At 48.6% G+C, this 27,752-nt stretch overlaps 1 protein-coding gene across 4 annotated transcripts in view; it reads right to left on the reverse strand.

Annotated features, from left to right (window-relative positions):
• The window catches only part of LOC138246083 (bMERB domain-containing protein 1-like), a 340,342-nt gene that overhangs the window by 128,912 nt on the left and 183,678 nt on the right, over positions 1 to 27,752 (reverse strand). For all 4 annotated transcript variants that reach the window (XM_069200306.1, XM_069200307.1, XM_069200303.1 and 1 more), the window contains exon 4: positions 2,204 to 2,318. In XM_069200306.1, the coding sequence (XP_069056407.1) occupies positions 2,204 to 2,318 (115 nt within the window). The remainder of the gene's footprint in view (positions 1 to 2,203; positions 2,319 to 27,752) is intronic.

Raw genomic sequence — 27,752 nt, forward strand, 5'->3', positions numbered from 1 at the left:
ATGGGCTGGCACACAGTGCCACTGGAGCATTAAAAAAATGACACCCGGGTGGTGCAGTGTGCCACTAGGGCCTCGTAAATGAGGCCCCCAGGGTCCTTACAAAGCACTTCCGTTCTGGTCCACAGTAGGCATTTGCAAAACAGTAATGAGTTATCTGTAATACACCCACAGTACACCTTTACACTGATCTGAAATGCAACCTAATGTCACAGTACTGAGATATCCACAAAACTCCTGTGTAGCACCTCTAGCTTGAGTTGCATTGTGTGGTTATATATACACTCTAGTCTTACAGCTACAGAGCTCTCACCAAACACCTCAGTTCTGACTTGAAATATGTATACTGAGAATGGCATGGCAGAAGCATCCATAAAATCAGGCATGCTAGGCAGACTTCAACCATGTGCACGTCAGTGATGCGGCTGCTGCGATCCCGCCATACCACAGCACCCTGTAGTCCAGAATTCACTGCACTTTGCTACTGTCTCCTTGCCAAATCCCAAGGCGAAGTAGGGTGGGTCTTTGCAACAAGCAATCACGCAGCGATGATTTAGGGAGTCTTTCTTCCTTGGTTACCGTGGCTCAAGCAGTGTTGGGAGATTTGGTGTTCTTTCATCCCACTCATATCTGGTTTTTCTGCTGCTCTCAGATACCACAGCTTTCACTAGTCCCACTTACCAGCTTTACCCACCTGTGAAGGTATCACTGGCAAACTTCCAATCATACAAAAGGGTGAAGAAAGGTGAGGTGAAAGGCATCCTGGAACTTAGACTTGGGACCAGAAGTCAAAGAAAGATTACCCCACTTCAGCTTCTCCGGCTCAGGCTCCATGCATTAGTACACAGGGAAAGCCACACAGAGCTAGTGTTACATCATAAAAATGTGAGCATTTCCGTCAAGAGGAACATAGGGCCAAATCCATCAAAGACCCTACCTCAACCTCCACCACAGCTCCAGTCAAAGCCTCACGCATTTCTGCCTGCGGGAGTTGCAGGGAACACATAAGCTGCGATCAGGCTACGGCGAAGGCAGGGCACACATCAACCTTGAGATGACTGTTTGAGGTTTGCGTATGTGATGAATACCACTGCTCTTCATGACATTGAGGAGTCCCCCTACTCGAAATGAGAACTGTTAAGTGACAATTTTGACAGACAGCCAGTAAGGTGAGCCATTTGAAGCTCTGCATGTGAGCCTCACACTGCTCATCAGTGTGAGGTTCTTAAACTGCTCTCCAGTGCAAACTTCTCACATTCACCTCAAGAGTGAGCTTCAGACTTCCACACAGTCTGAAATTCCCATATTCTCCTTCACCACAATCCCTACTACAATCACCTTCTCACTTTTACATCCAGTACATGCACCTTAGATTGGAGAAGTCTCAGCTTCCTGCATTCCCTGTTAGTGTATACTTTTCACACTTCCCACCAGTGTGCACTATATCCGCTTGAGCTGATGAGAGGGCATTTAACTCTGGGCATCTACTCTAAGACTGCGGATAGGAATGTCATTTATGTAGCAATTATGACAGTGGTTTGACTCAACATATTGCGGCCGAAGACAGTTGTAGTTTCAGGGAGGGGGAGACATTTCAGCATTGGGTTTCTTGGCAGGAAGTTGTGCCGCCAAGTGAGTGCGCGTACACGATCAAATGGAAATCACAGAATAGGCCTGCGCATTTCAAAAGTATGTGAGGTATATATCATGCAGTTGTATATACACAGCAATGTTCAACACTCTGTATAAGAGTAGATGCTAAATTGACAATGACACTTACTTCTCATCTCCTATGTAGGACACTGTGCACAATGACCTGGTCAATATGGAGGCTCATCATAGGAGGTCTTTAACATCCCTCTTCCACTAAATGGAAGCCCATACCTTCATGTACTTCCCATGAGTCTGCTATGTGATTAATTCTGTGTAGCTGTCAGGTAGCGCCACAGTTGTAGTACTACTACTCAGTTAGTGTGAGACCTTCAGTAGGATTGATTTGTAGCCAACAGCAAATAGCATTCTGGGAACCATAATTTCTCTTGTTAACAATGTATGAATGGGTTCAACATTTATAGCATGCAAAGAATAGCTGGCTAAACGCCCAGGGCTTTGGCAGTTCTGATTGTGTCCCAGCTTTACCTGTTTTTTAGAGTGGAATCTCCATCCCTCCTGCCTGAGTCCAGACAGTTAACTTTGCCTTCCATACCTCAGCCTTTCGAATTCCACGTCATCAACCAGGAAATCACGAGTCTCCACCAGTTTGTGTATTTGCTGCAGTAGTTCATCCTCCTTCTGCTTGTCCTCTGCGGATTTATCTTTCTCTGAAATTGATGAAAACCAGGAAATAGTAAAATTCACCTCTCCAGTCACGACCCTACAAATCCAATCAATGGCTGAAGTGCATCTTTCCTGTTCCTATACCTTGCATGTTCGCTATTTTTAGAGCTCCCACCATCATCTACAAACACTGTGCTTGTGGACTGAAAACTGATCTTTTATCCTTATGTCGATATTACATTTTAGGTGTAGAATAGCCAAGTACATTTGTTTAAATTCAAGGAGAGTAGGTCTTAGGTCAGCCCCCTTTGGCCACTGGTTGTTTCAGGTCAGCCCCCTTTTTCATTGCTTTGAGACAATGTCAATCACATTTTGGATTAGGCTAGATGAGTATCTGTCTGACAGTACTGCTACTAGCAGTTGAATATTACGAACTTTCAAATAACGTTTTCCATTGTAATCCGTGGGTTGCATTGTTTTCAGAGCCAGACACAGACTATTTCTTAAAGGAAGAAGCTACCTTGAAAAGAAAGCTTCCCACACTGAATCCAAGCAATTTCAAACGATACTCATGCATTCAGTTAAAGGTTAATCTTAAAAAGTATGCAATTGCGCAGCAATGTTTATCAGATCTTTTGAAGAAGATTAATTTGTGTCCAGAAATACTATAGAAATATACAAAACATATGTTGCTTTTAATGTTAGAAACAGCCTTTCTAAGATGTCCCCCAGCACCACAGCGTGCTTGTTCTTGAAAGATGTGAGTGCATGCGGAAAAGGCCTCTTGCAGCTCATCCTCTGACTGAAAAGTCCTTGCTTGGCTCCTACAGATCTTGATCTGTGGCTACAGGAAGAAGTATAGAAATTATATTGTCTCACAAAAGACGCAGTAATCTTCGAATGATGTAGCATCCACTTTCCTCAGTACGCCATGTTCAGAGTGTGATATATAATTGCTTGAGATGGGAAAAATAAATGTTCATTAGAAACTGGTCTGTTTTTACCCCCCTTACCTCATTTGGAGAGCCTGGTTGGTATGATAACCACTATTCTTTGCACAGTAACTACACATCTATAGTTATTTACACAATACATGCATAACTGCAATGCTCGTCAAAAAAATGTATGCATGTATGTGGTATTCTTATACAGCGAGCCTAATGAAAAGCAACAGACCCCCTGCCAGGCAGCCTGGGCGCTCCCAGAGGTCCGAAACAAAGGCTGAGGCAGGAAGGAAGTCACACTTCCCACCCCCCAGCTGTGCTAGTAAATAGAGCCATCAGGGTGGTGAACTTCAAAGTCTTTACCACCCGTCATAGCCATCTCTTCTGTCACCCAGTAAGGAAACAGCCTTCCTGCCCACAGGCACATTTGCTCATGGCCAGGTGGGAAATTAGCATTGCAGGTCAGTGCACACCCCCAGCATGCTGACCTCACCTCTAGTGTGAGCAGCCTGGTCTGTGCAATACATTTTGATTTCTGACATCTTGGACCCTCAAACCCCAGGAAGTTCCTAAAGGATTTCTGCACTCTTCCCACTGCCAAAGCTTGTTGGTTGCCAGTGTAGGAGGCTGGCCTGGCTTGTAGTGGGTACCAAGGGGTACTTACACTCTGTACCAGGTCCAGTTATCCCTTATTAGTGTAGAAGAGGTGTTTCTAGCAGCTTAGGCTGATAGAAGGTAGCTATAGCAGAGCAGCTTAGGCTGAACTAGGAGACATGCAAAGCTCCTACTATACCACTGGTGTCATATGCACAATATCATAAGAAAACACAATACACAGATATACTAAAAATAAAGGTACTTTATTTTTATGACAATATGCCAAAAGTATCTCAGTGAGTACCCTCAGTATGAGGATGCCAAATATACACAATACAAAAAATATGCAGTAATAGCAAAAGGAAGTAATACAAGCAATGTAAAGTTACAGTAGATTGCAATAGGAGCACATAGGTATAGGGACAACACAAACCATATACTCCAAAAGTGGAATGCGAACCACAAATGGATCCCAAACCTATGTGAGCTTGTAGAGGGTCGCTGGGACTGTAAGAAAACAGTGAGGGTTAGAAAAATAGCCCACCCCAAGACCCTGAAAAGTAGGTGTAAAGTGCACCTATAACCCCCAGAGAGCACAGAAGTCGTGATAGGGGGTTTCTGCAAGGAAGACCAACACCAGCAAAGCAACAACAGTGGATTTCCGGACCTGAGTACCTGTGAAACAAGGGGACCAAGTCCAAGAGTCGCGACAATGTTGTGAGTGGGCAGATGCCCAGGAAATGCCAGCTGAGGGTGCAAAGAAGCTGCCACCGGATGGTAGAAGCTGTGGATTCTACAAGAACGAAGAGGGCTAGAAACTTCCCCTTTGGAGGATGGATGTCCCACGTCGTGAAGAAGCTAGCAGAGGTGTTCCCACGCAGAAAGACCACAAACAAGCCTTGGTAGCTGCAAGGGTCGCGGTTAGGGTTTTTGGGTGCTGCTGTGGCCCAGGAGGGACCAGGATGTCGCCACTTGGATGAGGAGACAGAGGGGGGGGGGCAGCAAGTCAGGGAGCCCTCACAGAAGCAGGCAGCACCCGCAGAAGTACCGGAACAGGCACTTAGAAGTGGAGTGAACCAGAGTCCACCCGAAGACACAAAAGGGAGTCCCATGACACCGGAGGACAACTCAGAAGGTTGTGCACTGCAGGTTAGAGTGTCAGGGACCCAGGCTTGGCTGTGCACAAAGGAGATCCTGGAAGAGTGCACAGGAGCCGGAGCAGCTGCATATCACGCGGTACCCAGCAATGCAGTCGAGCAAGCGGAGGCAAGGACTTACCTCCACCAAACTTGGACTGAAGAGTCACTGGACTGTGGGAGTCACTTGGACAGAGTTGCTGAGTTCCAGGGACCATGCTCGTCGTGCTGAGAGGGGACCCAGAGGACCGGTAATGCAGTCTTTTGTTGCCTGCGGTTGCAGGGGGAGGATTCCGTTGTCCCACAGGAGATTTCTTCAGAGCTCCTGGTGCAGAAAGGAGGCAGGCTACCCCCAGAGCATGCACCACCAGGAAACAGGCGAGAAAGCGGCAGGATAAGCGATACAAGATTGCAGTAGTCGTCTTTGCTACTTTGTTGCGGTTTTGCAGGCGTCCTGAGCAGTAAGCGGTCGGTCCTTTGGCAGAAGGTGAAGAGGGAGATGCAGAGGAACTCTGATGAGCTCTTGCTTTCGGTATCTGAAGAATTCCCCAAAGCAGAGACCCTAAATAGCCAGAAAAGGAGGTTTGGCTACCTAGGAAGGAGGATAGGCTAGTAACACAGGTAAGAGCCTATCAGAAGGAGTCTCTGACGTCACCTGCTGGCCCTGGACACTCAGAGCAGTCCAGTGTGCCAGCACACCTCTGAATCCAAGATGGCAGAGGCCTGGGGCACGCTGGAGGAGCTCTGGGCACCTCCCCTGGGAGGTGCAGGTCGGGGGAGTGGTCACTCCCCTTTCCTTTGTCCAGTTTTGCGCCAGAGCAGGGCTGGGGGATCCCTGAACTGGTGTAGACTGGCTTATGCAGAGATGGGCACCATCTGTGCCCATCAAAGCATTTCCATAGGCTGGGGGAGGCTACTCCTCCCCAGCCCTGACACCTTTTTCCAAAGGGAGAGGGTGTAACACCCTCTCTCTGAGGAAGTCCTTTGTTCTGCCTTCCTGGGCCAGGCCTAGCTGGACCCCAGGAGAGAAAAAACCTGTCTGAGGGGTTGGCAGCAGCAGCAGCTGCAGTGAAACCCCGGGAAAGGTAGTTTGGCAGTACCCGGGTCTGTGCTAGAGACTCGGGGGATCATGGAATTGTCTCCCCAATGCCAAAATGGCATTGGGGTGACAATTCCATGATCTTAGACATGCTACATGGCCATGTTCGGAGTTACCATTGTGACGCTATACATAGGTAGTGACCTATGTATAGTGCACGCGTGAAATGGTGTCCCCGCACTCACAAAGTCCGGGGAATTTGCCCTGAACGATGTGGGGGCACCTTGGCTAGTGCCAGGGTGCCCACACACTAAGTAACTTTGCACCCAACCTTCACCAGGTGACAGTTAGACTGTTTTTTGTGTTTTACAAAGGTGGCAATCATATTCTAGGATGAACTACGGGTTTCCTAATTCACCTAGAGAGCATAAAGACAGCTGTTGTGTATTTAGCGTAACTATGCAATCACACATCACTTTTTCATATAGAAAGCAATTTTCCACATGAAGAAGACTCTTCCTCTGTCTCCACTGGTAAATTTAGGCTGTATATTGCAGCTGCTCAGGCTTGTTGTATCAGTTACGCCAACTTCAAGTTGTTCTTCCCCGCATTAGCAATGCATTGCCACCTCCTGTTGCTTTCCCATCGGAATATTAATTTTTCTTTTCCCATAGCCCTTTGTGACCACAGAAATCAGCTTTTGGTATTGCCATCTGTGGCTACAAAAATCTACAGATCTATGACTTATTATCTGCCATTCTGTCATTTGTGGGAGCAGATGAACATTTTTCACACCTAAGGATAGCATAGGTAATTAAAAAAGTTTCACACTTTTTTAACGTCAGTGGGCGTAGTTTAATTTTTGGAAATGAGAACCAAAAAAACTGTACAAAACATTTAGGGTATACAAATATCCCTACTGCATGCACTATCCACTCTTCCACAGGCTGTTCATCATTGTTAAAAATGGGATCTCTAGTTGGCAATCAGTTTACACCCTGTCCCAGTAGGGACCCTCACTTTAGTTACGGTAAGGGAGATACCCAGCTAAGATAACCTCTGCTGACCCCCTTGGTAGCTTGGCACGAGCAGTTAGGTTTATCTCAGGAGCAATCTGTAAAGCATTTGTACATAACACACAGTAATATAGTGAAAACACTACAAAAGAACCTCACACCGGTTTTAGAAACATAGCCAATATTTATCTGTGTGAAACAAGACCAAAACGAGAAAATCCAACATGCAGTAATGAAGATATGAATTTTGCAAGAATTAACAAAAAAATACAGTTCCTTGAAGTTGATAGCAATCACGGCATTGTGAACAGCAAATCCAACAGTTCAGGCCAGCCCCGGGGTCACAGGCCAGCTACGATGCAGGGAAGACCCGCAAACAGTACCTTGGATCCTCGCACGAGATCCGGAGTGCGGAATCGCAGGCATCGGTTCCGGAGGTCGGTGGAGGGGTGTAGGAAAGTACCATCTTGCCTGGCATGTTACCCCCATTTTTCACTGTATATATGTTGTTTTAGTTGTATGTGTCACTGGGACCCTGGTAACCCAGGGCCCCAGTGCTCATAAGTGTGCCTGAATGTGTTACCTGTGTAGTGACTAACTGTCTCACTGAGGCTCTGCTAATCAGAACCTCAGTGGTTATGCTCTCTCATTTCTTTCCAAATTGTCACTGACAGGCTAGTGACCATTTTTACCAATTTACATTGGCTTACTGGAACACCCTTATAATTCCCTAGTATATGGTACTGAGGTACCCAGGGTATTGGGGTTCCAGGAGATCCCTATGGGCTGCAGCATTTCTTTTGCCACCCATAGGGAGCTCTGACAATTCTTACACAGGCCTGCCACTGCAGCCTGAGTGAAATAACGTCCACGTTATTTCACAGCCATTTTACACTGCACTTAAGTAACTTATAAGTCACCTATATGTCTAACCTTTACCTGGTAAAGGTTAGGTGCAAAGTTACTTAGTGTGAGGGCACCCTGGCACTAGCCAAGGTGCCCCCACATTGTTCAGAGCCAATTCACTGAACTTTGTGAGTGCGGGGACACCATTACACGCGTGCACTACATATAGGTCACTACCTATATGTAGCTTCACCATGGTAACTCCGAATATGGCCATGTAACATGTCTATGATCATGGAATTGCCCCCTCTATGCCATCCTGGCATTGTTGGTACAATTCCATGATCCCAGTGGTCTGTAGCACAGACCCTGGTACTGCCAGACTGCCCTTCCTGGGGTTTCTCTGCAGCTGCTGCTGCTGCCAACCCCTCAGACAGGCAGCTGCCCTCCTGGGGTCCAGCCAGGCCTGGCCCAGGATGGCAGAACAAAGAACTTCCTCTGAGAGAGGGTGTGACACCCTCTCCCTTTGGAAAATGGTGTGAAGGCAGGGGAGGAGTAGCCTCCCCCAGCCTCTGGAAATGCTTTGTTGGGCACAGATGTGCCCAATTCTGCATAAGCCAGTCTACACCGGTTCAGGGACCCCTTAGCCCCTGCTCTGGCACGAAACTGGACAAAGGAAAGGGGAGTGACCACTCCCCTGACCTGCACCTCCCCTGGGAGGTGTCCAGAGCTCCTCCAGTGTGCTCCAGACCTCTGCCATCTTGGAAACAGAGGTGCTGCTGGCACACTGGACTGCTCTGAGTGGCCAGTGCCACCAGGTGACGTCAGAGACTCCTTGTGATAGGCTCCTTCAGGTGTTAGTAGCCTTTCCTCTCTCCTAGGTAGCCAAACCCTCTTTTCTGGCTATTTAGGGTCTCTGTCTCTGGGGAAACTTTAGATAACGAATGCATGAGCTCAGCCGAGTTCCTCTGCATCTCCCTCTTCACCTTCTGATAAGGAATCGACCGCTGACCGCGCTGGAAGCCTGCAAACCTGCAACATAGTAGCAAAGACGACTACTGCAACTCTGTAACGCTGATCCTGCCGCCTTCTCGACTGTTTTCCTGCTTGTGCATGCTGTGGGGGTAGTCTGCCTCCTCTCTGCACCAGAAGCTCCGAAGAAATCTCCCGTGGGTCGACGGAATCTTCCCCCTGCAACCGCAGGCACCAAAAAGCTGCATTACCGGTCCCTTGGGTCTCCTCTCAGCACGACGAGCGAGGTCCCTCGAATCCAGCGACACCGTCCAAGTGACCCCCACAGTCCAGTGACTCTTCAGCCTAAGTTTGGTGGAGGTAAGTCCTTGCCTCACCTCGCTGGGCTGCATTGCTGGGAACCGCGACTTTGCAAGCTACTCCGGCCCCTGTGCACTTCCGGCGGAAATCCTTCGTGCACAGCCAAGCCTGGGTCCACGGCACTCTAACCTGCATTGCACGACTTTCTAAGTTGGTCTCCGGCGACGTGGGACTCCTTTGTGCAACTTTGGCGAGCACCGTTTCACGCATCCTCGTAGTGCCTGTTTCTGGCACTTCTCCGGGTGCTACCTGCTTCAGTGAGGGCTCTTTGTCTTGCTCGACGTCCCCTCTCTCTGCAGGTCCAACTTGCGACCTCCTGGTCCCTCCTGGGCCCCAGCAGCGTCCAAACACGCCAAACGCACGATTTGCGTGTAGCAAGGCTTGTTGGCGTCCATCCGGCGGGAAAACACTTCTGCACGACTCTCCAAGGCGTGGGGGATCCATCCTCCAAAGGGGAAGTCTCTAGCCCTTGTCGTTCCTGCAGTATTCACAGTTCTTCAGCCTAGTAAGAGCTTCTTTGCACCAACCGCTGGCATTTCTTGGGCATCTGCCCATCTCCGAGTTGCTTGTGACTTTTGGACTTGGTCCCCTTGTTCCACAGGTACCCTCAGTCAGGAATCCATCGTTGTTGCATTGCTGATTTGTGTTTTCCTTGCATTTTCCCTCTAACACGACTATTTTGTCCTTAGGGGAACTTTAGTGCACTTTGCACTCACTTTTCAGGGTCTTGGGGAGGGTTATTTTTCTAACTCTCACTATTTTCTAATAGTCCCAGCGACCCTCTACAAGGTCACATAGGTTTGGGGTCCATTCGTGGTTCGCATTCCACTTCTGGAGTATATGGTTTGTGTTGCCCCTATCCCTATGTTTCCCCATTGCATCCTATTGTAACTATACATTGTTTGCACTGTTTTCTAAGACTATACTGCATATTTTTGCTATTGTGTATATATATCTTGTGTATATTTCCTATCCTCTCACTGAGGGTACACTCTAAGATACTTTGGCATATTGTCATAAAAATAAAGTACCTTTATTTTTAGTATAACTGTGTATTGTGTTTTCTTATGATATTGTGCATATGACACTAGGTGGTACTGTAGTAGCTTCACACGTCTCCTAGTTCAGCCTAAGCTGCTCTGCTAAGCTACCATTATCTATCAGCCTAAGCTGCTAGACACCCTATACACTAATAAGGGATAACTGGGCCTGGTGCAAGGTGCAAGTACCCCTTGGTACTCACTACAAGCCAGTCCAGCCTCCTACATTGGTTGTGCAGCGGTGGGATAAGTGCTTTGAGACTACTTACCACTCTTGTCATTGTACTTTTCATAAGAGAAAAATATACAAAACAAGGTCAGTGTATATACACATAGCCAAAAAGTTTTGCATTTCCTCTTTTCACTCTTTTCTAAGTGCTGAAAAGTACTTCTAAACTTTCAAAAAGCTCTTAAAAGTTTAAAAAGTTTTTTTCTGTCTTTCCAAAAAGTTCTGAAATTTTTTTTTCTCTTTGTCTATCACTTTAACTCTCTCTAAAAATGTCTGGCACAGGCCAAAAAGTTGAACTGTCCAAACTTGCATATGATCACCTTAGCTGGAAAGGAGCAAGGAGTCTCTGCATAGAGAGAGGTTTGAGTGTAGGGAAGAATCCTTCCTTAGAACTGTTAATTAATATGCTTAGAGTACAGGATAAGGCCATAAGTGCCCAATCTGTAGAAAAAGTAGCTAATGGTTCTCAATCTGATCCAGGGACTCCCCCAGGAAAAGGTTCAGGAAAGAAACTTCTCAGCCTGCCCATTACTAGACAGTCTAGCATAGTTGGTACAGAGGTTGAATCACATCATACTGATGATGTGCTCTCACATTATGCTGGTAGCCAAGCTGTTAGGGTGCCCCTTGTAAGGGACAGGTCTCCTTCTGTTCATTCCCATCATACCTCTGTATCTAGAAATGTCCCTCCCACCCACCCTGATGACAGATTGTTAGAAAGGGAGCTCAATAGATTGAGAGTGGAGCAAACCAGACTGAAGCTCAAGAAGCAACAGCTGGATTTGGATAGACAGTCTTTAGAAATAGAGAGGGAAAGACAGAAAATGGGTTTAGATACCCATGGTGGCAGCAGCAGTATTCCCCATAGTCATCCTGCAAAAGAGCATGATTCCAGGAATCTGCACAAGATAGTTCCCCCTTATAAGGAGGGGGATGACATTAACAAGTGGTTTGCTGCACTTGAGAGGGCCTGTGCTGTACAGGATGTCCCTCAAAAGCAGTGGGCTGCTATCCTATGGCTATCATTTACTGGAAAAGGTAGGGATAGGCTCCTTACTGTAAAAGAAAATGATGCTAACAATTTCCAAGTTCTTAAGAATGCACTCCTGGATGGTTATGGCTTAACCACTGAACAGTACAGGATAAAGTTCAGAGATACCAAAAAGGAGTCTTCACAAGACTGGGTTGATTTCATTGACCAGGCAGTGAAGGCCTTGGAGGGGTGGTTACATGGCAGTAAAGTTACTGATTATGACAGCCTGTATAACTTGATCCTGAGAGAGCATATTCTTAATAATTGTGTGTCTGATTTGTTGTACCAGTACTTGGTGGACTCTGATCTGACCTCTCCCCAAGAATTGGGAAAGAAGGCAGACAAATGGGTCAGAACAAGAGTGAACAGAAAAGTTCATACAGGGGGTGACAAAGATGGCAACAAAAAGAAGGATGGTAAGTCTTCTGACAAGGGTGGGGACAAATCTAAAAATGAGTCTTCATCAGGCCCACAAAAACACTCTGGTGGGGGTGGTGGGCCCAAATCCTCCTTCAATCAGAACAAGGAAAAGAAACCATGGTGCTATTTATGTAAAATAAAAGGCCATTGGACAACAGATCCCAGTTGTCCAAAGAAAGGCACCACAGCTCCTACCACTACAACCCCTACTGCTACACCTAGTGTCCCTACTAATAGCAGTGGTGGTGGGAGCAAACCTACTAATAGCCAATCCAAGGGAGTAGCTGGGCTCACTTTTGGTAATTTAGTTGGGGTTGGTCTGATTAGGGAGACCACAGAGGCTACTTTAGTCTCTGAAGGGGCTAATGACTTAGCCACTTTGGTTGCTTGCCCCCATAACTTGGAGAAGTACAAGCAACTAACCCTAATAAATGGTGTTGAGGTCCAGGCCTACAGGGACACAGGTGCCAGTGTCACAATGGTGATTGAGAAACTGGTGCACCCTGAACAACACATACTTGGACACCAGTACCAAGTAACCGATGCTCACAACATAACACAAAGCCACCCCATGGCTGTTGTAAATCTCAACTGGGGGGGGGTATCTGGTCCAAAGAAAGTTGTGGTAGCTTCAGATTTACCTGTAGACTGTCTATTAGGGAACGATTTGGAGACATCAGCTTGGTCAGATGTGGAGTTGGAGGCCCATGCAGCAATGCTGGGCATCCCAGGGCATATTTTTGCTTTGACAAGGGCTCAGGCCAAAAAGCAAAAAGGACAGGGAAGCTTGGATCCTGGAACAATGGACCAAGTGCTCCCTAAAGCTAGGGCTAGTAGAAGCAAACCACTTCCTACTATCCCTCCCTCTACAGTGGATTCTACTTCTGAGGAAGAAGAATTCCCTCCCTGTGCAGAACCTACACCAGAGGAGCTGGAAGCAGACACTGCTGAGCTTTTGGGTGAAGGGGGGCCTGCCAGAGAGGAGCTGAGTGTGGCACAGCAAACCTGTCCCACATTAGAGGGTCTCAGACAGCAAGCTGTCAAACAGGCTAATGGGGATGTCAGTGACTCACACAGAGTTTACTGGGAGGACAACCTCTTGTACACTGAGCATAGGGATCCTAAACCTGGAGCTGCCAGGAGATTAGTGATTCCTCAGGAGTACAGAAAGTTCCTCCTAACACTGGCACATGACATTCCCTTAGCTGGGCACCTGGGTCAAATGAAAACTTGGGACAGATTGGTACCACTGTTTCATTGGCCTAGGATGTCTGAGGACACAAAAGAATTTTGTAAGTCCTGTGAAACCTGTCAAGCCAGTGGCAAGACAGGTGGCACTCCAAAGGCACCCCTTATCCCACTGCCTGTGGTTGGGGTTCCCTTTGAAAGGGTAGGGGTTGACATAGTTGGCCCCCTTGACCCTCCTACTGCTTCAGGCAATAGGTTTATCTTGGTGGTAGTGGACCATGCCACAAGATATCCTGAAGCTATTCCTTTAAGGACCACTACAGCTCCTGCAGTGGCAAAGGCCCTCCTGGGAATATTTTCCAGGGTGGGCTTCCCAAAGGAAGTAGTATCAGACAGAGGAAGCAATTTCATGTCTGCATACTTAAAGGCCATGTGGAAGGAGTGTGGTGTAACTTACAAGTTCACAACACCCTATCATCCACAAACAAATGGACTGGTGGAGAGATTTAATAAAACTCTCAAAGGCATGATTATGGGACTCCCTGAAAAACTCCGCAGGAGATGGGATATCCTCCTACCATGCCTCCTTTTTGCCTACAGGGAGGTACCCCAGAAAGGAGTGGGCTTCAGCCCCTTTGAACTTCTTTTTGGACACCCTGTTAGGGGTCCACTCACACTTGTAAAGGAGGGTTGGGAACAACCTTTAAAAGCTCCTAAACAGGATATTGTGGATTGTGTACTTGGCCTCAGATCAAGGATGGCTGAGTACATGAAAAAGGCCAGTAAAAACCTTCAGGCCAGCCAAGAGCTCCAGAAGCAATGGCATGATCAGAAGGCTGTTTTGGTTCAGTACCAACCAGGGCAGAAAGTGTGGGTCTTGGAGCCTGTGGCCCCAAGAGCACTCCAAGATAAATGGAGTGGACCCCACACAATTGTTGAAAAGAAGGGTGAAGTCACCTACTTGGTTGACTTAGGCACTGCCAGGAGTCCCCTTAGGGTGCTCCATGTCAACCGCCTGAAACCCTACTATGACAGGGCTGATCTCACCCTGCTCATGGCAACAGATGAGGGACAGGAAGAAGACAGTGATCCTCTACCTGATCTCTTCTCTTCCACAGAACAAGATGCTCTTGTGGAAGGTGTAGTTTTGGCTGATTGTCTTACTGCTGAGCAGAAAGATAATTGCATAAATCTCCTAGGACAATTTTCAGAACTCTTCTCTACTGTGCCAGGCACCACTTCTTGGTGTGAGCACACTATAGATACTGGAGACAGTTTACCTGTCAAAAGTAAGATCTATAGGCAGCCTGACCATGTCAGGGACTGCATAAAGCAAGAAGTTCAGAAAATGTTGGAACTAGGAGTAGTTGAGCACTCTGACAGTCCATGGGCTTCTCCTGTGGTACTGGTACCAAAACCCAATTCTAAAGATGGAAAGAAGGAAATGAGGTTTTGTGTAGACTATAGAGGTCTCAACTTGGTAACCAAAACTGATGCTCACCCTATACCCAGGGCAGATGAGCTTATAGATACACTGGCATCTGCCAAGTATCTAAGCACTTTTGATTTGACTGCAGGGTATTGGCAGATCAAATTGTCAGAAGATGCTAAACCTAAGACTGCATTTTCTACCATTGGAGGACATTACCAGTTTACTGTAATGCCTTTTGGTTTGAAAAATGCACCTGCCACTTTTCAGAGGTTGGTGAACACAGTCCTGCAAGGGCTGGAAGCTTTCAGTGCAGCATATTTGGACGATATAGCTGTCTTTAGCTCCAGCTGGGATGATCACCTGGTCCACCTATGGAAAGTTTTGGAGGCCCTGCAAAAGGCAGGCCTCACTATCAAGGCTTCAAAGTGCCAGATAGGGCAGGGTAAGGTGGTTTATCTGGGACACCTTGTTGGTGGGGAACAGATTGCACCACTTCAGGGGAAAATCCAAACTATTATTTATTGGGTTCCCCCTACCACTCAGACTCAGGTGAGAGCCTTCCTAGGCCTCACTGGGTATTACAGGAGGTTCATTAAGAACTATGGCTCCATTGCAGCCCCTCTTAATGACCTCACATCCAAGAAAATGCCTAAAAAGGTATTATGGACAGCAAACTGTCAGAAAGCTTTTGAGGAGCTGAAGCAGGCCATGTGCTCTGCACCTGTCCTGAAAAGCCCTTGTTACTCTAAAAAATTCTATGTCCAAACTGATGCATCTGAATTAGGAGTAGGGGCAGTCCTATCACAACTTAATTCTGAGGGCCAGGATCAACCTGTTGCTTTTATTAGTAGAAGGTTGACCCCTAGAGAAAAGCGTTGGTCTGCCATTGAGAGGGAGGCCTTTGCTGTGGTCTGGGCTCTGAAGAAGTTGAGGCCATACCTGTTTGGCACTCACTTCATTGTTCAGACAGACCACAAACCTCTACTTTGGCTAAAACAAATGAAAGGTGAAAATCCTAAATTGTTGAGGTGGTCCATATCCCTACAGGGAATGGACTATACAGTGGAACATAGACCTGGGAGTAGCCACTCCAATGCAGATGGACTCTCCAGATATTTCCACTTAGACAATGAAGACTCATCAGGTAATGGCTAGTCTTATTGTCCTTCGTTTGGGGGGGGGTTGTGTAGGAAAGTACCATCTTGCCTGGCATGTTACCCCCATTTTTCACTGTATATATGTTGTTTTAGTTGTATGTGTCACTGGGACCCTGGTAACCCAGGGCCCCAGTGCTCATAAGTGTGCCTGAATGTGTTACCTGTGTAGTGACTAACTGTCTCACTGAGGCTCTGCTAATCAGAACCTCAGTGGTTATGCTCTCTCATTTCTTTCCAAATTGTCACTGACAGGCTAGTGACCATTTTTACCAATTTACATTGGCTTACTGGAACACCCTTATAATTCCCTAGTATATGGTACTGAGGTACCCAGGGTATTGGGGTTCCAGGAGATCCCTATGGGCTGCAGCATTTCTTTTGCCACCCATAGGGAGCTCTGACAATTCTTACACAGGCCTGCCACTGCAGCCTGAGTGAAATAACGTCCACGTTATTTCACAGCCATTTTACACTGCACTTAAGTAACTTATAAGTCACCTATATGTCTAACCTTTACCTGGTAAAGGTTAGGTGCAAAGTTACTTAGTGTGAGGGCACCCTGGCACTAGCCAAGGTGCCCCCACATTGTTCAGAGCCAATTCACTGAACTTTGTGAGTGCGGGGACACCATTACACGCGTGCACTACATATAGGTCACTACCTATATGTAGCTTCACCATGGTAACTCCGAATATGGCCATGTAACATGTCTATGATCATGGAATTGCCCCCTCTATGCCATCCTGGCATTGTTGGTACAATTCCATGATCCCAGTGGTCTGTAGCACAGACCCTGGTACTGCCAGACTGCCCTTCCTGGGGTTTCTCTGCAGCTGCTGCTGCTGCCAACCCCTCAGACAGGCAGCTGCCCTCCTGGGGTCCAGCCAGGCCTGGCCCAGGATGGCAGAACAAAGAACTTCCTCTGAGAGAGGGTGTGACACCCTCTCCCTTTGGAAAATGGTGTGAAGGCAGGGGAGGAGTAGCCTCCCCCAGCCTCTGGAAATGCTTTGTTGGGCACAGATGTGCCCAATTCTGCATAAGCCAGTCTACACCGGTTCAGGGACCCCTTAGCCCCTGCTCTGGCGCGAAACTGGACAAAGGAAAGGGGAGTGACCACTCCCCTGACCTGCACCTCCCCTGGGAGGTGTCCAGAGCTCCTCCAGTGTGCTCCAGACCTCTGCCATCTTGGAAACAGAGGTGCTGCTGGCACACTGGACTGCTCTGAGTGGCCAGTGCCACCAGGTGACGTCAGAGACTCCTTGTGATAGGCTCCTTCAGGTGTTAGTAGCCTTTCCTCTCTCCTAGGTAGCCAAACCCTCTTTTCTGGCTATTTAGGGTCTCTGTCTCTGGGGAAACTTTAGATAACGAATGCATGAGCTCAGCCGAGTTCCTCTGCATCTCCCTCTTCACCTTCTGATAAGGAATCGACCGCTGACCGCGCTGGAAGCCTGCAAACCTGCAACATAGTAGCAAAGACGACTACTGCAACTCTGTAACGCTGATCCTGCCGCCTTCTCGACTGTTTTCCTGCTTGTGCATGCTGTGGGGGTAGTCTGCCTCCTCTCTGCACCAGAAGCTCCGAAGAAATCTCCCGTGGGTCGACGGAATCTTCCCCCTGCAACCGCAGGCACCAAAAAGCTGCATTACCGGTCCCTTGGGTCTCCTCTCAGCACGACGAGCGAGGTCCCTCGAATCCAGCGACACCGTCCAAGTGACCCCCACAGTCCAGTGACTCTTCAGCCCAAGTTTGGTGGAGGTAAGTCCTTGCCTCACCTCGCTGGGCTGCATTGCTGGGAACCGCGACTTTGCAAGCTACTCCGGCCCCTGTGCACTTCCGGCGGAAATCCTTCATGCACAGCGAAGCCTGGGTCCACGGCACTCTAACCTGCATTGCACGACTTTCTAAGTTGGTCTCCGGCGACGTGGGACTCCTTTGTGCAACTTCGGCGAGCACCGTTTCACGCATCCTCGTAGTGCCTGTTTCTGGCACTTCTCTGGGTGCTACCTGCTTCAGTGAGGGCTCTTTGTCTTGCTTGACGTCCCCTCTCTCTGCAGGTCCAATTTGCGACCTCCTGGTCCCTCCTGGGCCCCTGCAGCGTCCAAACACGCCAAACGCACGATTTGCGTGTAGCAAGGCTTGTTGGCGTCCATCCGGCGGGAAAACACTTCTGCACGACTCTCCAAGGCGTGGGGGATCCATCCTCCAAAGGGGAAGTCTCTAGCCCTTGTCGTTCCTGCAATATTCACAGTTCTTCAGCCTAGTAAGAGCTTCTTTGCACCAACCGCTGGCATTTCTTGGGCATCTGCCCATCTCCGAGTTGCTTGTGACTTTTGGACTTGGTCCCTTTGTTCCACAGGTACCCTCAGTCAGGAATCCATCGTTGTTGCATTGCCGATTTGTGTTTTCCTTGCATTTTCCCTCTAACACGACTATTTTGTCCTTAGGGGAACTTTAGTGCACTTTGCACTCACTTTTCAGGGTCTTGGGGAGGGTTATTTTTCTAACTCTCACTATTTTCTAATAGTCCCAGCGACCCTCTACAAGGTCACATAGGTTTGGGGTCCATTCGTGGTTCGCATTCCACTTCTGGAGTATATGGTTTGTGTTGCCCCTATCCCTATGTTTCCCCATTGCATCCTATTGTAACTATACATTGTTTGCACAGTTTTCTAAGACTATACTGCATATTTTTGCTATTGGGTATATATATCTTGTGTATATTTCCTATCCTCTCACTGAGGGTACACTCTAAGATACTTTGGCATATTGTCATAAAAATAAAGTACCTTTATTTTTAGTATAACTGTGTATTGTGTTTTCTTATGATATTGTGCATATGACACTAGGTGGTACTGTAGTAGCTTCACACGTCTCCTAGTTCAGCCTAAGCTGCTCTGCTAAGCTACCATTATCTATCAGCGTAAGCTGCTAGACACCCTATACACTAATAAGGGATAACTGGGCCTGGTGCAAGGTGCAAGTACCCCTTGGTACTCACTACAAGCCAGTCCAGCCTCCTACAAGGGGTCGTTGGGCCCTTAAAGTCACATGCATTGCAGATCGAACTCTAGGCTGATGACGAAGTCAGGAGCACTGGTGTTGATGGCGAAGGGGCTGCGGTGTGAAGCGGGATGATGCGATGTACGGTGCCCACAGGTCACAGTGCAGGCAGCGGCTCGGTGACGGTGTCCTGCAGCATCAGTGAGTCCAGGACTGTGGTGTTAAGCGGGGCAGGGGGAGGTGCGGTGTCTCCAGGTCACAGTGCAGACAGGTGCGGTGTCATTGCCGAACACTGTTGTTGGTAAGCCCAAGGCGGCAGTACAATGCAGGGCAGGCTCCATGCGGCACCCACGGGTCACGGTGCAGACAGGGGTGTCTGTTGATGACCCTGGAGTCGATGGGGCTGGCATTGGTGGACCGGGGCTGTGGTGCGGGACGGGATGGTGCTTTTTTGTACCTCACAAGCGGTGTCCACAGGCCACAGTGCAGGCAGGGGATTCCAAGGCTGCAGTGTGAGCAAGGCAACACAAAGTGTGAAGCCACAGGTCATGGTGCAAGCAGCAGCTCGGTGACGGCGTCAGGTGTGGCGTCGGTGATACCAGGGTTGTGGTGCCCCTTAACCATGATGCGACGTACGTTGCCCACAGGTCACAGTGCAGGCAGCGGCTCGCTGATGGTGTCCTGCAGTGTGGGTGAGACCAGGACTGCGGTGTGAAGCGGGGCGGTGTGACGTGCAGTGTCTCCATGTCACGGTGCAGACTGCGGCGTCCATTGCAAGTTTCACTGCCACTTCGACTTGGCATTTAAAAATACTTGCCAAGCCTTAAACTTCCCTTTTTCGACATATAAGTCATCCCTAAGGTACGCCCTAGGTAACCCATAGGGCAGGGTGCTATGTAGGTAAAAGGCAGGACATGTACATTTGTGTTTTATATGTTCTGGTAGTGAAAAAACCCTAAATTCGTTTTACACTACTGTGAGGCCTGCTCCTTTCGTAGACTAGCATTAGGACTACCCTTATATACTTTTTGAGTGGTAGATTATGATCTGAAAGGGGTAAACAGGTCATATTTATTCTGGCCAGAATGGTAATCGAAAATTCTGAATATTGGTGAGGTTGGATTTTATATTATGATTTTTTAAATGCCACTTTTATAAAGTGAGCATTACTCTGCACTTAAAACCATCTGTGCCTTACAGCCTGTCTCCAATCAACGACTGATCTGTGCAGGTTGACAGCTCCCTTGTGCATTTCACCCAGACAACCCCAAACACAGGACACTCAGTCACACCTGCATACTGAATGGGTCTTCCTGAGCTGGAAGGGTGGAGGGCCTAATACGTACATTTCAAAGGCCAGTAGCCTGCCCTCACACAAAGGATTGATAACCCCCCCAGAGGGACCCTGGCATACAGGACTGGGCTGAAAGGGGAACTTGTGCACTTCAAAAAACACTCTTTGAAGTCTACCCCACTTCAAAGGTATTTTGGGTATATAAACTGGGTCTCTGACCCAAACCAACTCAGACACATCTGGATCTACACCTGAACTCTGTCAGAGGAACTGCCTGGCTGTCCAAATGACTCACCTGGACAGCTTTGCTGAGAAGGACTGCTGCCCTGCTGTTGCCCTGCTGCCCTGCTGGACTCTGACTTTGCTGGAAGGAGTCTGCCTTCCCCAAAAGTGCTCTCCATGAGCTTGGATTAAGCTTGCCTCCTGTTTCTGAAGTCTCGGGCCAACAAAGACTTCACCTCTTCAAGAAACTCCTTGTGCATCGGAAATCGACGCACCGCCTGCAGAAATCGATGCAAAGCTTACATCGTGGTTGAGAAATCACTGCTCAGCTGACCAGAACGATGCAGCCCCGACTTCCTGACGGAATTCAACGAAGCGCCTGCCTTGTGACGGAAAATTCAATGCATCACCTACTGGATTGAAGCAGCGCCTGCTCTTTCTTCCAGCGTGTCAAGGATTTTCAACTGATCATCCCTGGATGTCAAAATATCTCCATATCACAGTGAGGAACCAAGACTCCTTGCCAAAAAAATGACACAAACACTTGCAAAGTGGAAAGAAGCGACTCATCATCTGTGCTGTGCCTACCAATCTCCTCCTTAAACATTGTTTATTATAGTTTAATTTTTCACTGTGTAGCTGCTGCTCCATGGTGGAGGAGCTGCTGCTGTCAAACTTACTTATAAAGCATTGCTAATCACACCGTGGGGACTCCAGCCACTGAGCTACGGCTTCAGTCAGTCGAAGAGCCAGGTCTTGAGTGCCTTCCTGGACTGGTCCAGCGAGGATGCGGTGTGGATGAGGAGGGATATTGTGTTCCAAGCTTTGGAGGCGAGGTAGGTGAAGCAGCGTACTCCAATGTAGCTGTGGTGGATGCGAGGTGTCCGAGCGAGGGCACAATGTGTGGAGCAGAGGTTTCTGGTCAGTAGGTGGAAAGTTAGGCAGTGGTTAAGGTATGCTGGACCTTGGTTCTGGAGAGCTTTGTAGGCATGGGTGAGGAGCTTCAAAAGGCATCTTTCCTGGGCGGGGAGCCAGTGGAGGTCTCTAAGATGCTGGGCGATGTGTGTTCTCTTGGGAAGGTTGAGGCTCAGTCTGGCTGCTGCATTTTGAGTAGTCTGGAGTCTTTGTATGAGTTCAGTGGTGATGCCTGTATATAGAGTGTTGCCGTATTCGAGTTGGCTGGTGATGAGGGTCTGCATCATAGTTTTCCTGGTATTGATGGGAAGCCATCTGAAAATTTTCCAGAGCATGCGAGCATGTGGAAATAGGCCACGGAGACAGCGTTGACTGGTCGTTTCATGGAGAGTTCACTGTCCAGGATGATACCAAAGTTGCGGGCATGTTTTTTCAGCGTGGGGGTCAGACCGAGCTGTGTTGGCCACCAGGAGTTGTTCCAGAGGGCAGTGTGTCTGCGGATGAGCAACACTTCTATTTTGTCTGTGTGGAGTTTCAGGCAGTTGTCTTTCATCCATGTCGCAACCTTAGTCATGCAGTTGTGGAAGCTGTTCTTTGCTGATGTGGGGTCCTCTGAGAGGGAGAGTATGAGCTGTGTGTCATCTGCATAGGAGATAATATTGATGTGATGGGATCTGACAATGTCTTTGAGAGGTGACATGTAGATGTTGAACAGGGTAGGTCTGAGAGATGAGCCTCGGGGTATTCTGCAGATGGTGTGCTCAGTTTATGAGATGAAGGGAGGAGGCTGTCTCTCTGGGTGTGTCACGTGAGGAAGGAAGCCATCCATCTTAGAGCATCGTCCGTGATTCCAATCAGGTGAAGTCGATTGATGAGTGTATGGTGGGAGACGGTGTTGAAAGCTGCGGAGAGGTCCAGAGGGATGAGGGCTGCTGACTCTCCTCTGTCAAGTAGAGCTCAGATGTCGTAATCTGTTGTGGTGATAAGGGTTGTCTCGGTGCTGTGAATGGCTCTGAAATCTGATTGGGAAGGGTTCAGCAGTTTGATTCTTTCCAGATGATCGGTGAGTTAGAGGTTGATGACCTTTTCTATGAATTTGGTGGGGAACGGGAGGAGAGAGATGGGGTGGTAGTTCTGAAGCTCGCTGGGTGGTTTCTTGAGGAAGAGTCTCACCCCTGCGTGTTTCCATGAATTGGGAAAGGTAGCTGTGGTTATGGAGGCGTTGAGGATGACGATGAGCTGGTGGCTGATCTCAGCACTCCCGAGGTTGAAGAGCCGATGGGGTAAGGGGTCGGTAGGTGCTCCTAAGTGGATGGCGGTCATCAGGGGGGTTGTTGTCGGTGTGCTTAGTTGTTGCCATGCATTGAATGGGTGTTTGGTGATTGGGATTGATGGGTTGCTGAGGAGATCAGAGGAGTGGGGATCAAAGTTTCTGTAGATGGTTGCTATTCTGCTGTGGAAGTGGTCAGCGAGGGCATCACAGAGTACCGTGTGATGGCGGGATTGAGTTCTGTGTGGCTGACAGGCAGGGGAATTCTCTGACGATAGTGAAGGGTTTCTTGGTTTGGTTGGAGCTGTTCTTGATCCGGTGTGTAAGGGCCTCTTTTTTTGCAGCTTTGAGTCAGCGGTGGTAGTGATTGAGGCCTGACTAGTAGATGGCTCAGCCGGTGTTGTTTCTGCTGCTTCACCAACTTCTTTCCAGTTGTTTACACTTGTGTTTTGATGCGCCGAGTTTGGATGTGTACCAGCTGACTTATTTGGTGGGTCTGTATGTCCTGGGTAGTTTGGTGGGGGTGACTTGGCTGGCTGCGTTGGTGATCTAGCCATTGACGTTCCCCATTGTTTGGTCCAGCATGGTGATTACAGTGGACTGGGAGGTGCTGAGGGTATTGGTCCATTGCTGCTAAGTGATCTTGGTCTGCTGCGGTATGGGGTGCTGTGTTGTGGGGGTGGCATGCGGAGGGCAGGTGAGGGTGAAATGTACGATGGAGTGATCCATACATGAGAGTTCCGATGTGTGGCTGTATCTGATACTGTCACTGGACGTGAAGATGGTGTCTAGCATGTGTCCTGCTTTGTGTGTGGGGTCAGTGACTATCTGCTTGAGGCTGATGTTATATAGTCTTTCTAGGAGGTCGGTGGTGTTTGTGTCTGAGGAGTTGTTCAGGTGGAAGCTGATATCACCCAGGAAGATGTAGTCTTCATATTCTACGGTGAGCGGGGTGATAAATTTGGCAATGGTGTTGCTGAGGCAAATTTTTGGTGTTCTGTACGCAAGGGTGCATTTGATGGTGGTGTTGGTGTCACTGTGTAGCTAGAAATTCATGTGTTCATAATCAGCGTGGTGTCATCTTTGGTAATGGTGCATGTGATTGATTAATTGTGTACATGTCTGTTGGTGCAGTCGCAGTGTTTCTTTTTGTAGCTGCTAGTGGTTTCTGTGGCACTGTCTGGGGTCGATGAGCCAGGTCTCCGTGATGAAGATTAAGTTCGGGGTGATGGAGGAAATGGTGTATCACATTTTGGAGGTGAGTTTGCAGAGTGATCTGACATTTATCCGAAGGCAGTTGAGTAGGACTGGCGTAGTGTCGGCATCTGGGGTTGGGGTGGTGTTAGTCGATGTGGTGATGCTAGGTATTGGGGTGGTGGTGAACCTGCAGTAGATGCAGGTGAAAGGTCGTTCTGTGGATTGAGGTGATGTGCAGAAGCAGTTGTTGTCGTGTGTGGAGTTCTTTGGTGGAGTACATTTGGGAGTGCTTGGAACAGGGTTCCTGGCGCTAGGCGCAGTCCGGGCCTGGATGGGCACAGACGGACTTGCCTTTCTCATGCCCGCTGTGCACATCCGCTGCACGCCCATGCTGCGGTCTCCATAAAGAAGCCCTGGAAGGTGGACGGGACTGTCTGGGAGACAGGAGGGCAGGGGTTGGGGTGCGTCAAAAGACGGCACAGGAGAAAACACGCAGGGAAATGAGCAAATAGAGCAGAAAAAGGAGCAAGAAAAATAGCAGGAAAAAACAATCTAGCAATTTTAAGTAGCAAACAATTCTAAGTAATAGCAGTCACAAAAAAATAAATGCCCAGTGAAATTATTACAGCAAGAAGTAAAACTCAGGGAGGGAGCACCTGGGCTACAACTGGGTGCAGGGTGTAGCTAGAGGACCGAAATAGTGCCTCTGTGCTACAGGAATCTGCAGCGGGGTGACGAACAAGACCAAGAGGTCGAGGGCTGCTCCATGTTACTGCTGGCTCTAAATTTGATTCATTTTTTTAATCTTTTTTATTGTGCATGTTATAGGTACATTTCACAACATACAGCATAGATTACTGTATAGGATTGTACCACAACAAAACAAATATGATTGCCACATCAGAGCACAGTACACATACATATTTCACAGGGCAAGTTAGTACAGTTAGTGTACAGTTAAAGGTTATGATGATAGTTGAGCCTGATGTGTCTGGGTGTAGGCAAAGAATATAAGTATATGAACATCAACAAAAATATAACTTTTTGTAACAACCGTTGCTGTATAGTGCAGAATTAACAGTGCAGTACCAGTGCATGAAGAACAATGGATGCGAGAACGAGAGGGGTGGATTGAATTATCCATTTGACACTGGGTCTACCGGGTGTCACATTGAGCCAGCAAGAGACGGCTACTACCATTAAGTGGGGGGCAATTGGCAGCACTCAGATGGGTGCACATCTCTTCTAGGAGGGCATCCCAGCTGGCAGCTAGAGGGTATTTGCGCAGGCCCTTGGTGTCTTTGCTATGCAATGCCTGTCTCTCAGCCTGAGCCCAGGCCTCCATAGAGAGGCCTCCATAGATCTCCACCCTGATTGCAGACCTAAAGATACTAACCGTAAATGCTCTTTGTGAATTCTCAAAGTCATAAATGTAGACGTTTGGTCTAGGTTCAGACCAAACGTCTAAGTTTACCTTTGTGAATCGGGCTCAGAAACTTTATACCATTAGAACACAACAAATAAGAACTTATAGTAGAGATACAATAAAATCCTGCCCAAACATGTGAACTGCGTGTGCTAGTGTAGAGGTCCTGGCTGAGCAGAGTGCAACAGTGAATGGAGTGTGTAGGTGTGGTGATCCCCCATCTACCAATGTGTTTGCAAGCCCCTGTGACACCGGCAGTCTGTACACGTGTAGGCATAATGTGATGAGCTAGATAGGTGGAATGCTCGCCTGACTCGCACAGACCCCAAAAGCATGGCCAGGAACTAAGAACGCGCATCCCACACCCACCCCAGACTCACATATGGTGAGCACAGGTGCAGGAATCCACCATGTAAGATGTTTCACTTGGGTGGCTCTTCCCCCAGTCCCAGGGCTTTTCCACTGATGGATCTGAGCTAACTGCGTGGCCGGTGAGTACGTGGGGCTGCCCTGCTCGTGATCAGCCCTGAGGGCGGCCATGGGCATGTGGTGGCATGAATTGTCCCTGGTTTGGAGAAACCATTATTGTGTAGCAAGCATGAGCGCTAGTGAATACTGATATAGAGCAATATAGTGGAGTAGCGGGTCCCACCACCTGTCGAAGTAGTCTTGCAATCCCTATGGAGGAAAAAAAGGTGGTTGGGGGAGAGAATAACACATGTTTCTCTCCACCTTCTTCTCAATCAAGCGAGTACATCGAGAACCAACGCAGCACCCCACCTCAGAGCACCATTTCAAGGCCGTTTGCTGATCATCTTCTGCATTACAGAGACCAAGATTGTAAGGAAATTCCTCCTTGGCATGGTTAACCCTTGACTTTTTGCCTTTTGCTGATGCCAAGTTATGATTGAAAGTGTAATGGGACCCTGCTAACCAGGCCCCATTACCAGTGTTCTTTCCCTAAACTGTACCTTTGCTTCCACAATTGGCACAGCCCTGGCACTCAGATAAGTCCCTTGTAAATGGTACCCCTGGTACCAAGGGCCCTGATGCCAGGGGAGGTCTCTAAGGGCTGCAGCATGTCTTATGCCACTCTGGGGACGCCTCACTCAGCACATGCACACTGCCTTACAGCTTGTGAGTGCTGGTGGGGAGAAAATGACTAAGTCGACATGGCACTCCCCTCAGAGTGCCATGCTAATCCTCACACTGCCTGTGGTATAGGAAAGTCACCCCTCTAGCAGGCCTTACAGCCGTAAGGCCGGGTGCACTATACTACAGGTGAGGGTATATCTGGATGAGCACTATGCCCCTACAGTGTCTAAGCAAAACCTTAGACATTGTAAGTGCAGGGTAGCCATAAGAGTATATGGTCTGGGAGTTCGTCAAACACAAACTCTACAGTTCCATAATGGCTACACTGAAATCTGGGACATTTGGTATCAAACTTCTTAGCACAATAAATGCACACTGATGCTAGTGTGGAATTTATTGTAAAATGCACCCAGAAGGCATCTTAGAGATGCCCCTGAATATCAATCCAACTTCTAGTGTTAGGCTGGCCAGTTTCTGTCAGCTTGCCACAACCAGATGAGTTGCTGACCACATGGGGAGAGTTCCTTTGTCACTCTGTGTCCAGGAACAAATCCTGTACTGGGTGGAGGTGCTTCTCACCTCCCCCTGCAGGAACTGTAATACCTGCCGGTGAGCCTCAAAGCCTCACCCCCTTTGTTACAGCGCCACAGGGCATCCCAGCTAGTGGAGATGCCCGCCCCTCTGGCCACTGCCCCCACTTTTGGTGGCAAGGCTGTAGGAGATAATTAGAAAAACAAGGAGGAGTCACCCACCAGTCAGGACAGCCCCTAAGGTGCCCTGAGCTGAGGTGACCCCTGCCTTTAGAAATCCTCCATCTTAGTTTTGGAGGATTCCACCAATAGGATTAGGGATATGCCCCCCTTCCCTCAGGGAGGAGGCACAAAGAGGGTGTAGCCACCCTCCAGGACAGTTGCCTCCCAGACCTAAACACACCCCTAAATTTAGTATTTAGGGGCACCCAAGACCCCAGGAAATCAGATTCCTGCAACCTGAACTAAGAAGAAGGACTGCTGACCTACAAGCCTGCAGAGACGACGGAAGACAACTGCTTTGGCCCCAGCCCTACCGGCCTGTCTCCTGACTCGAAAAACTGCAACAGCGACACATCCAACAGGGACCAGCAACCTCTGAAGCCTCAGAGGACTGCCCTGAACCCCAGGACCACGACCCTCCCGTGAGCAGCAGCTCTGCTCAACACACAACAACAGTCTTGCAACTTTTCTGCAACTTTCAAAGACCTCACTCTTCCCGCCGGAAGCATGAGACTTCACCCTCTGCATCCGACGCCCCCGGCTCGGGATCCAGAGAACTAACACCACAGGGAGGACTCCTAGGCGACTGCGACCCTGTGAGTAGCCCGAGACGACCCCCCTGCACCCCCACAGCGACGCCTGCAGAGAGAATCCAGAGGCTCCCCCTGACTGCGACTGCCTGTAACAAGGGACCCGACGCCTGGACCAAGCACTGCACCCGCAGCCCCCAGGACCAGAAGGAACCAAACTTCAGAGCAGGAGTGACCCCCAGGCGACCCTTTGCCTAGCCCAGGTGGTGGCTGGCCCGAGAAGCCCCTCTGTACTCTGCCTGAACCGCTAGAGTGACCCCCGGGTCCCTCCACTGTTTCCTATACAAAACCCGACGCCTGCTTTGCA

Source organism: Pleurodeles waltl, chromosome 7 (genome assembly GCF_031143425.1).
Source record: "Pleurodeles waltl isolate 20211129_DDA chromosome 7, aPleWal1.hap1.20221129, whole genome shotgun sequence".
In the NCBI taxonomy this organism is placed as follows: Eukaryota; Metazoa; Chordata; class Amphibia; order Caudata; family Salamandridae; genus Pleurodeles; species Pleurodeles waltl.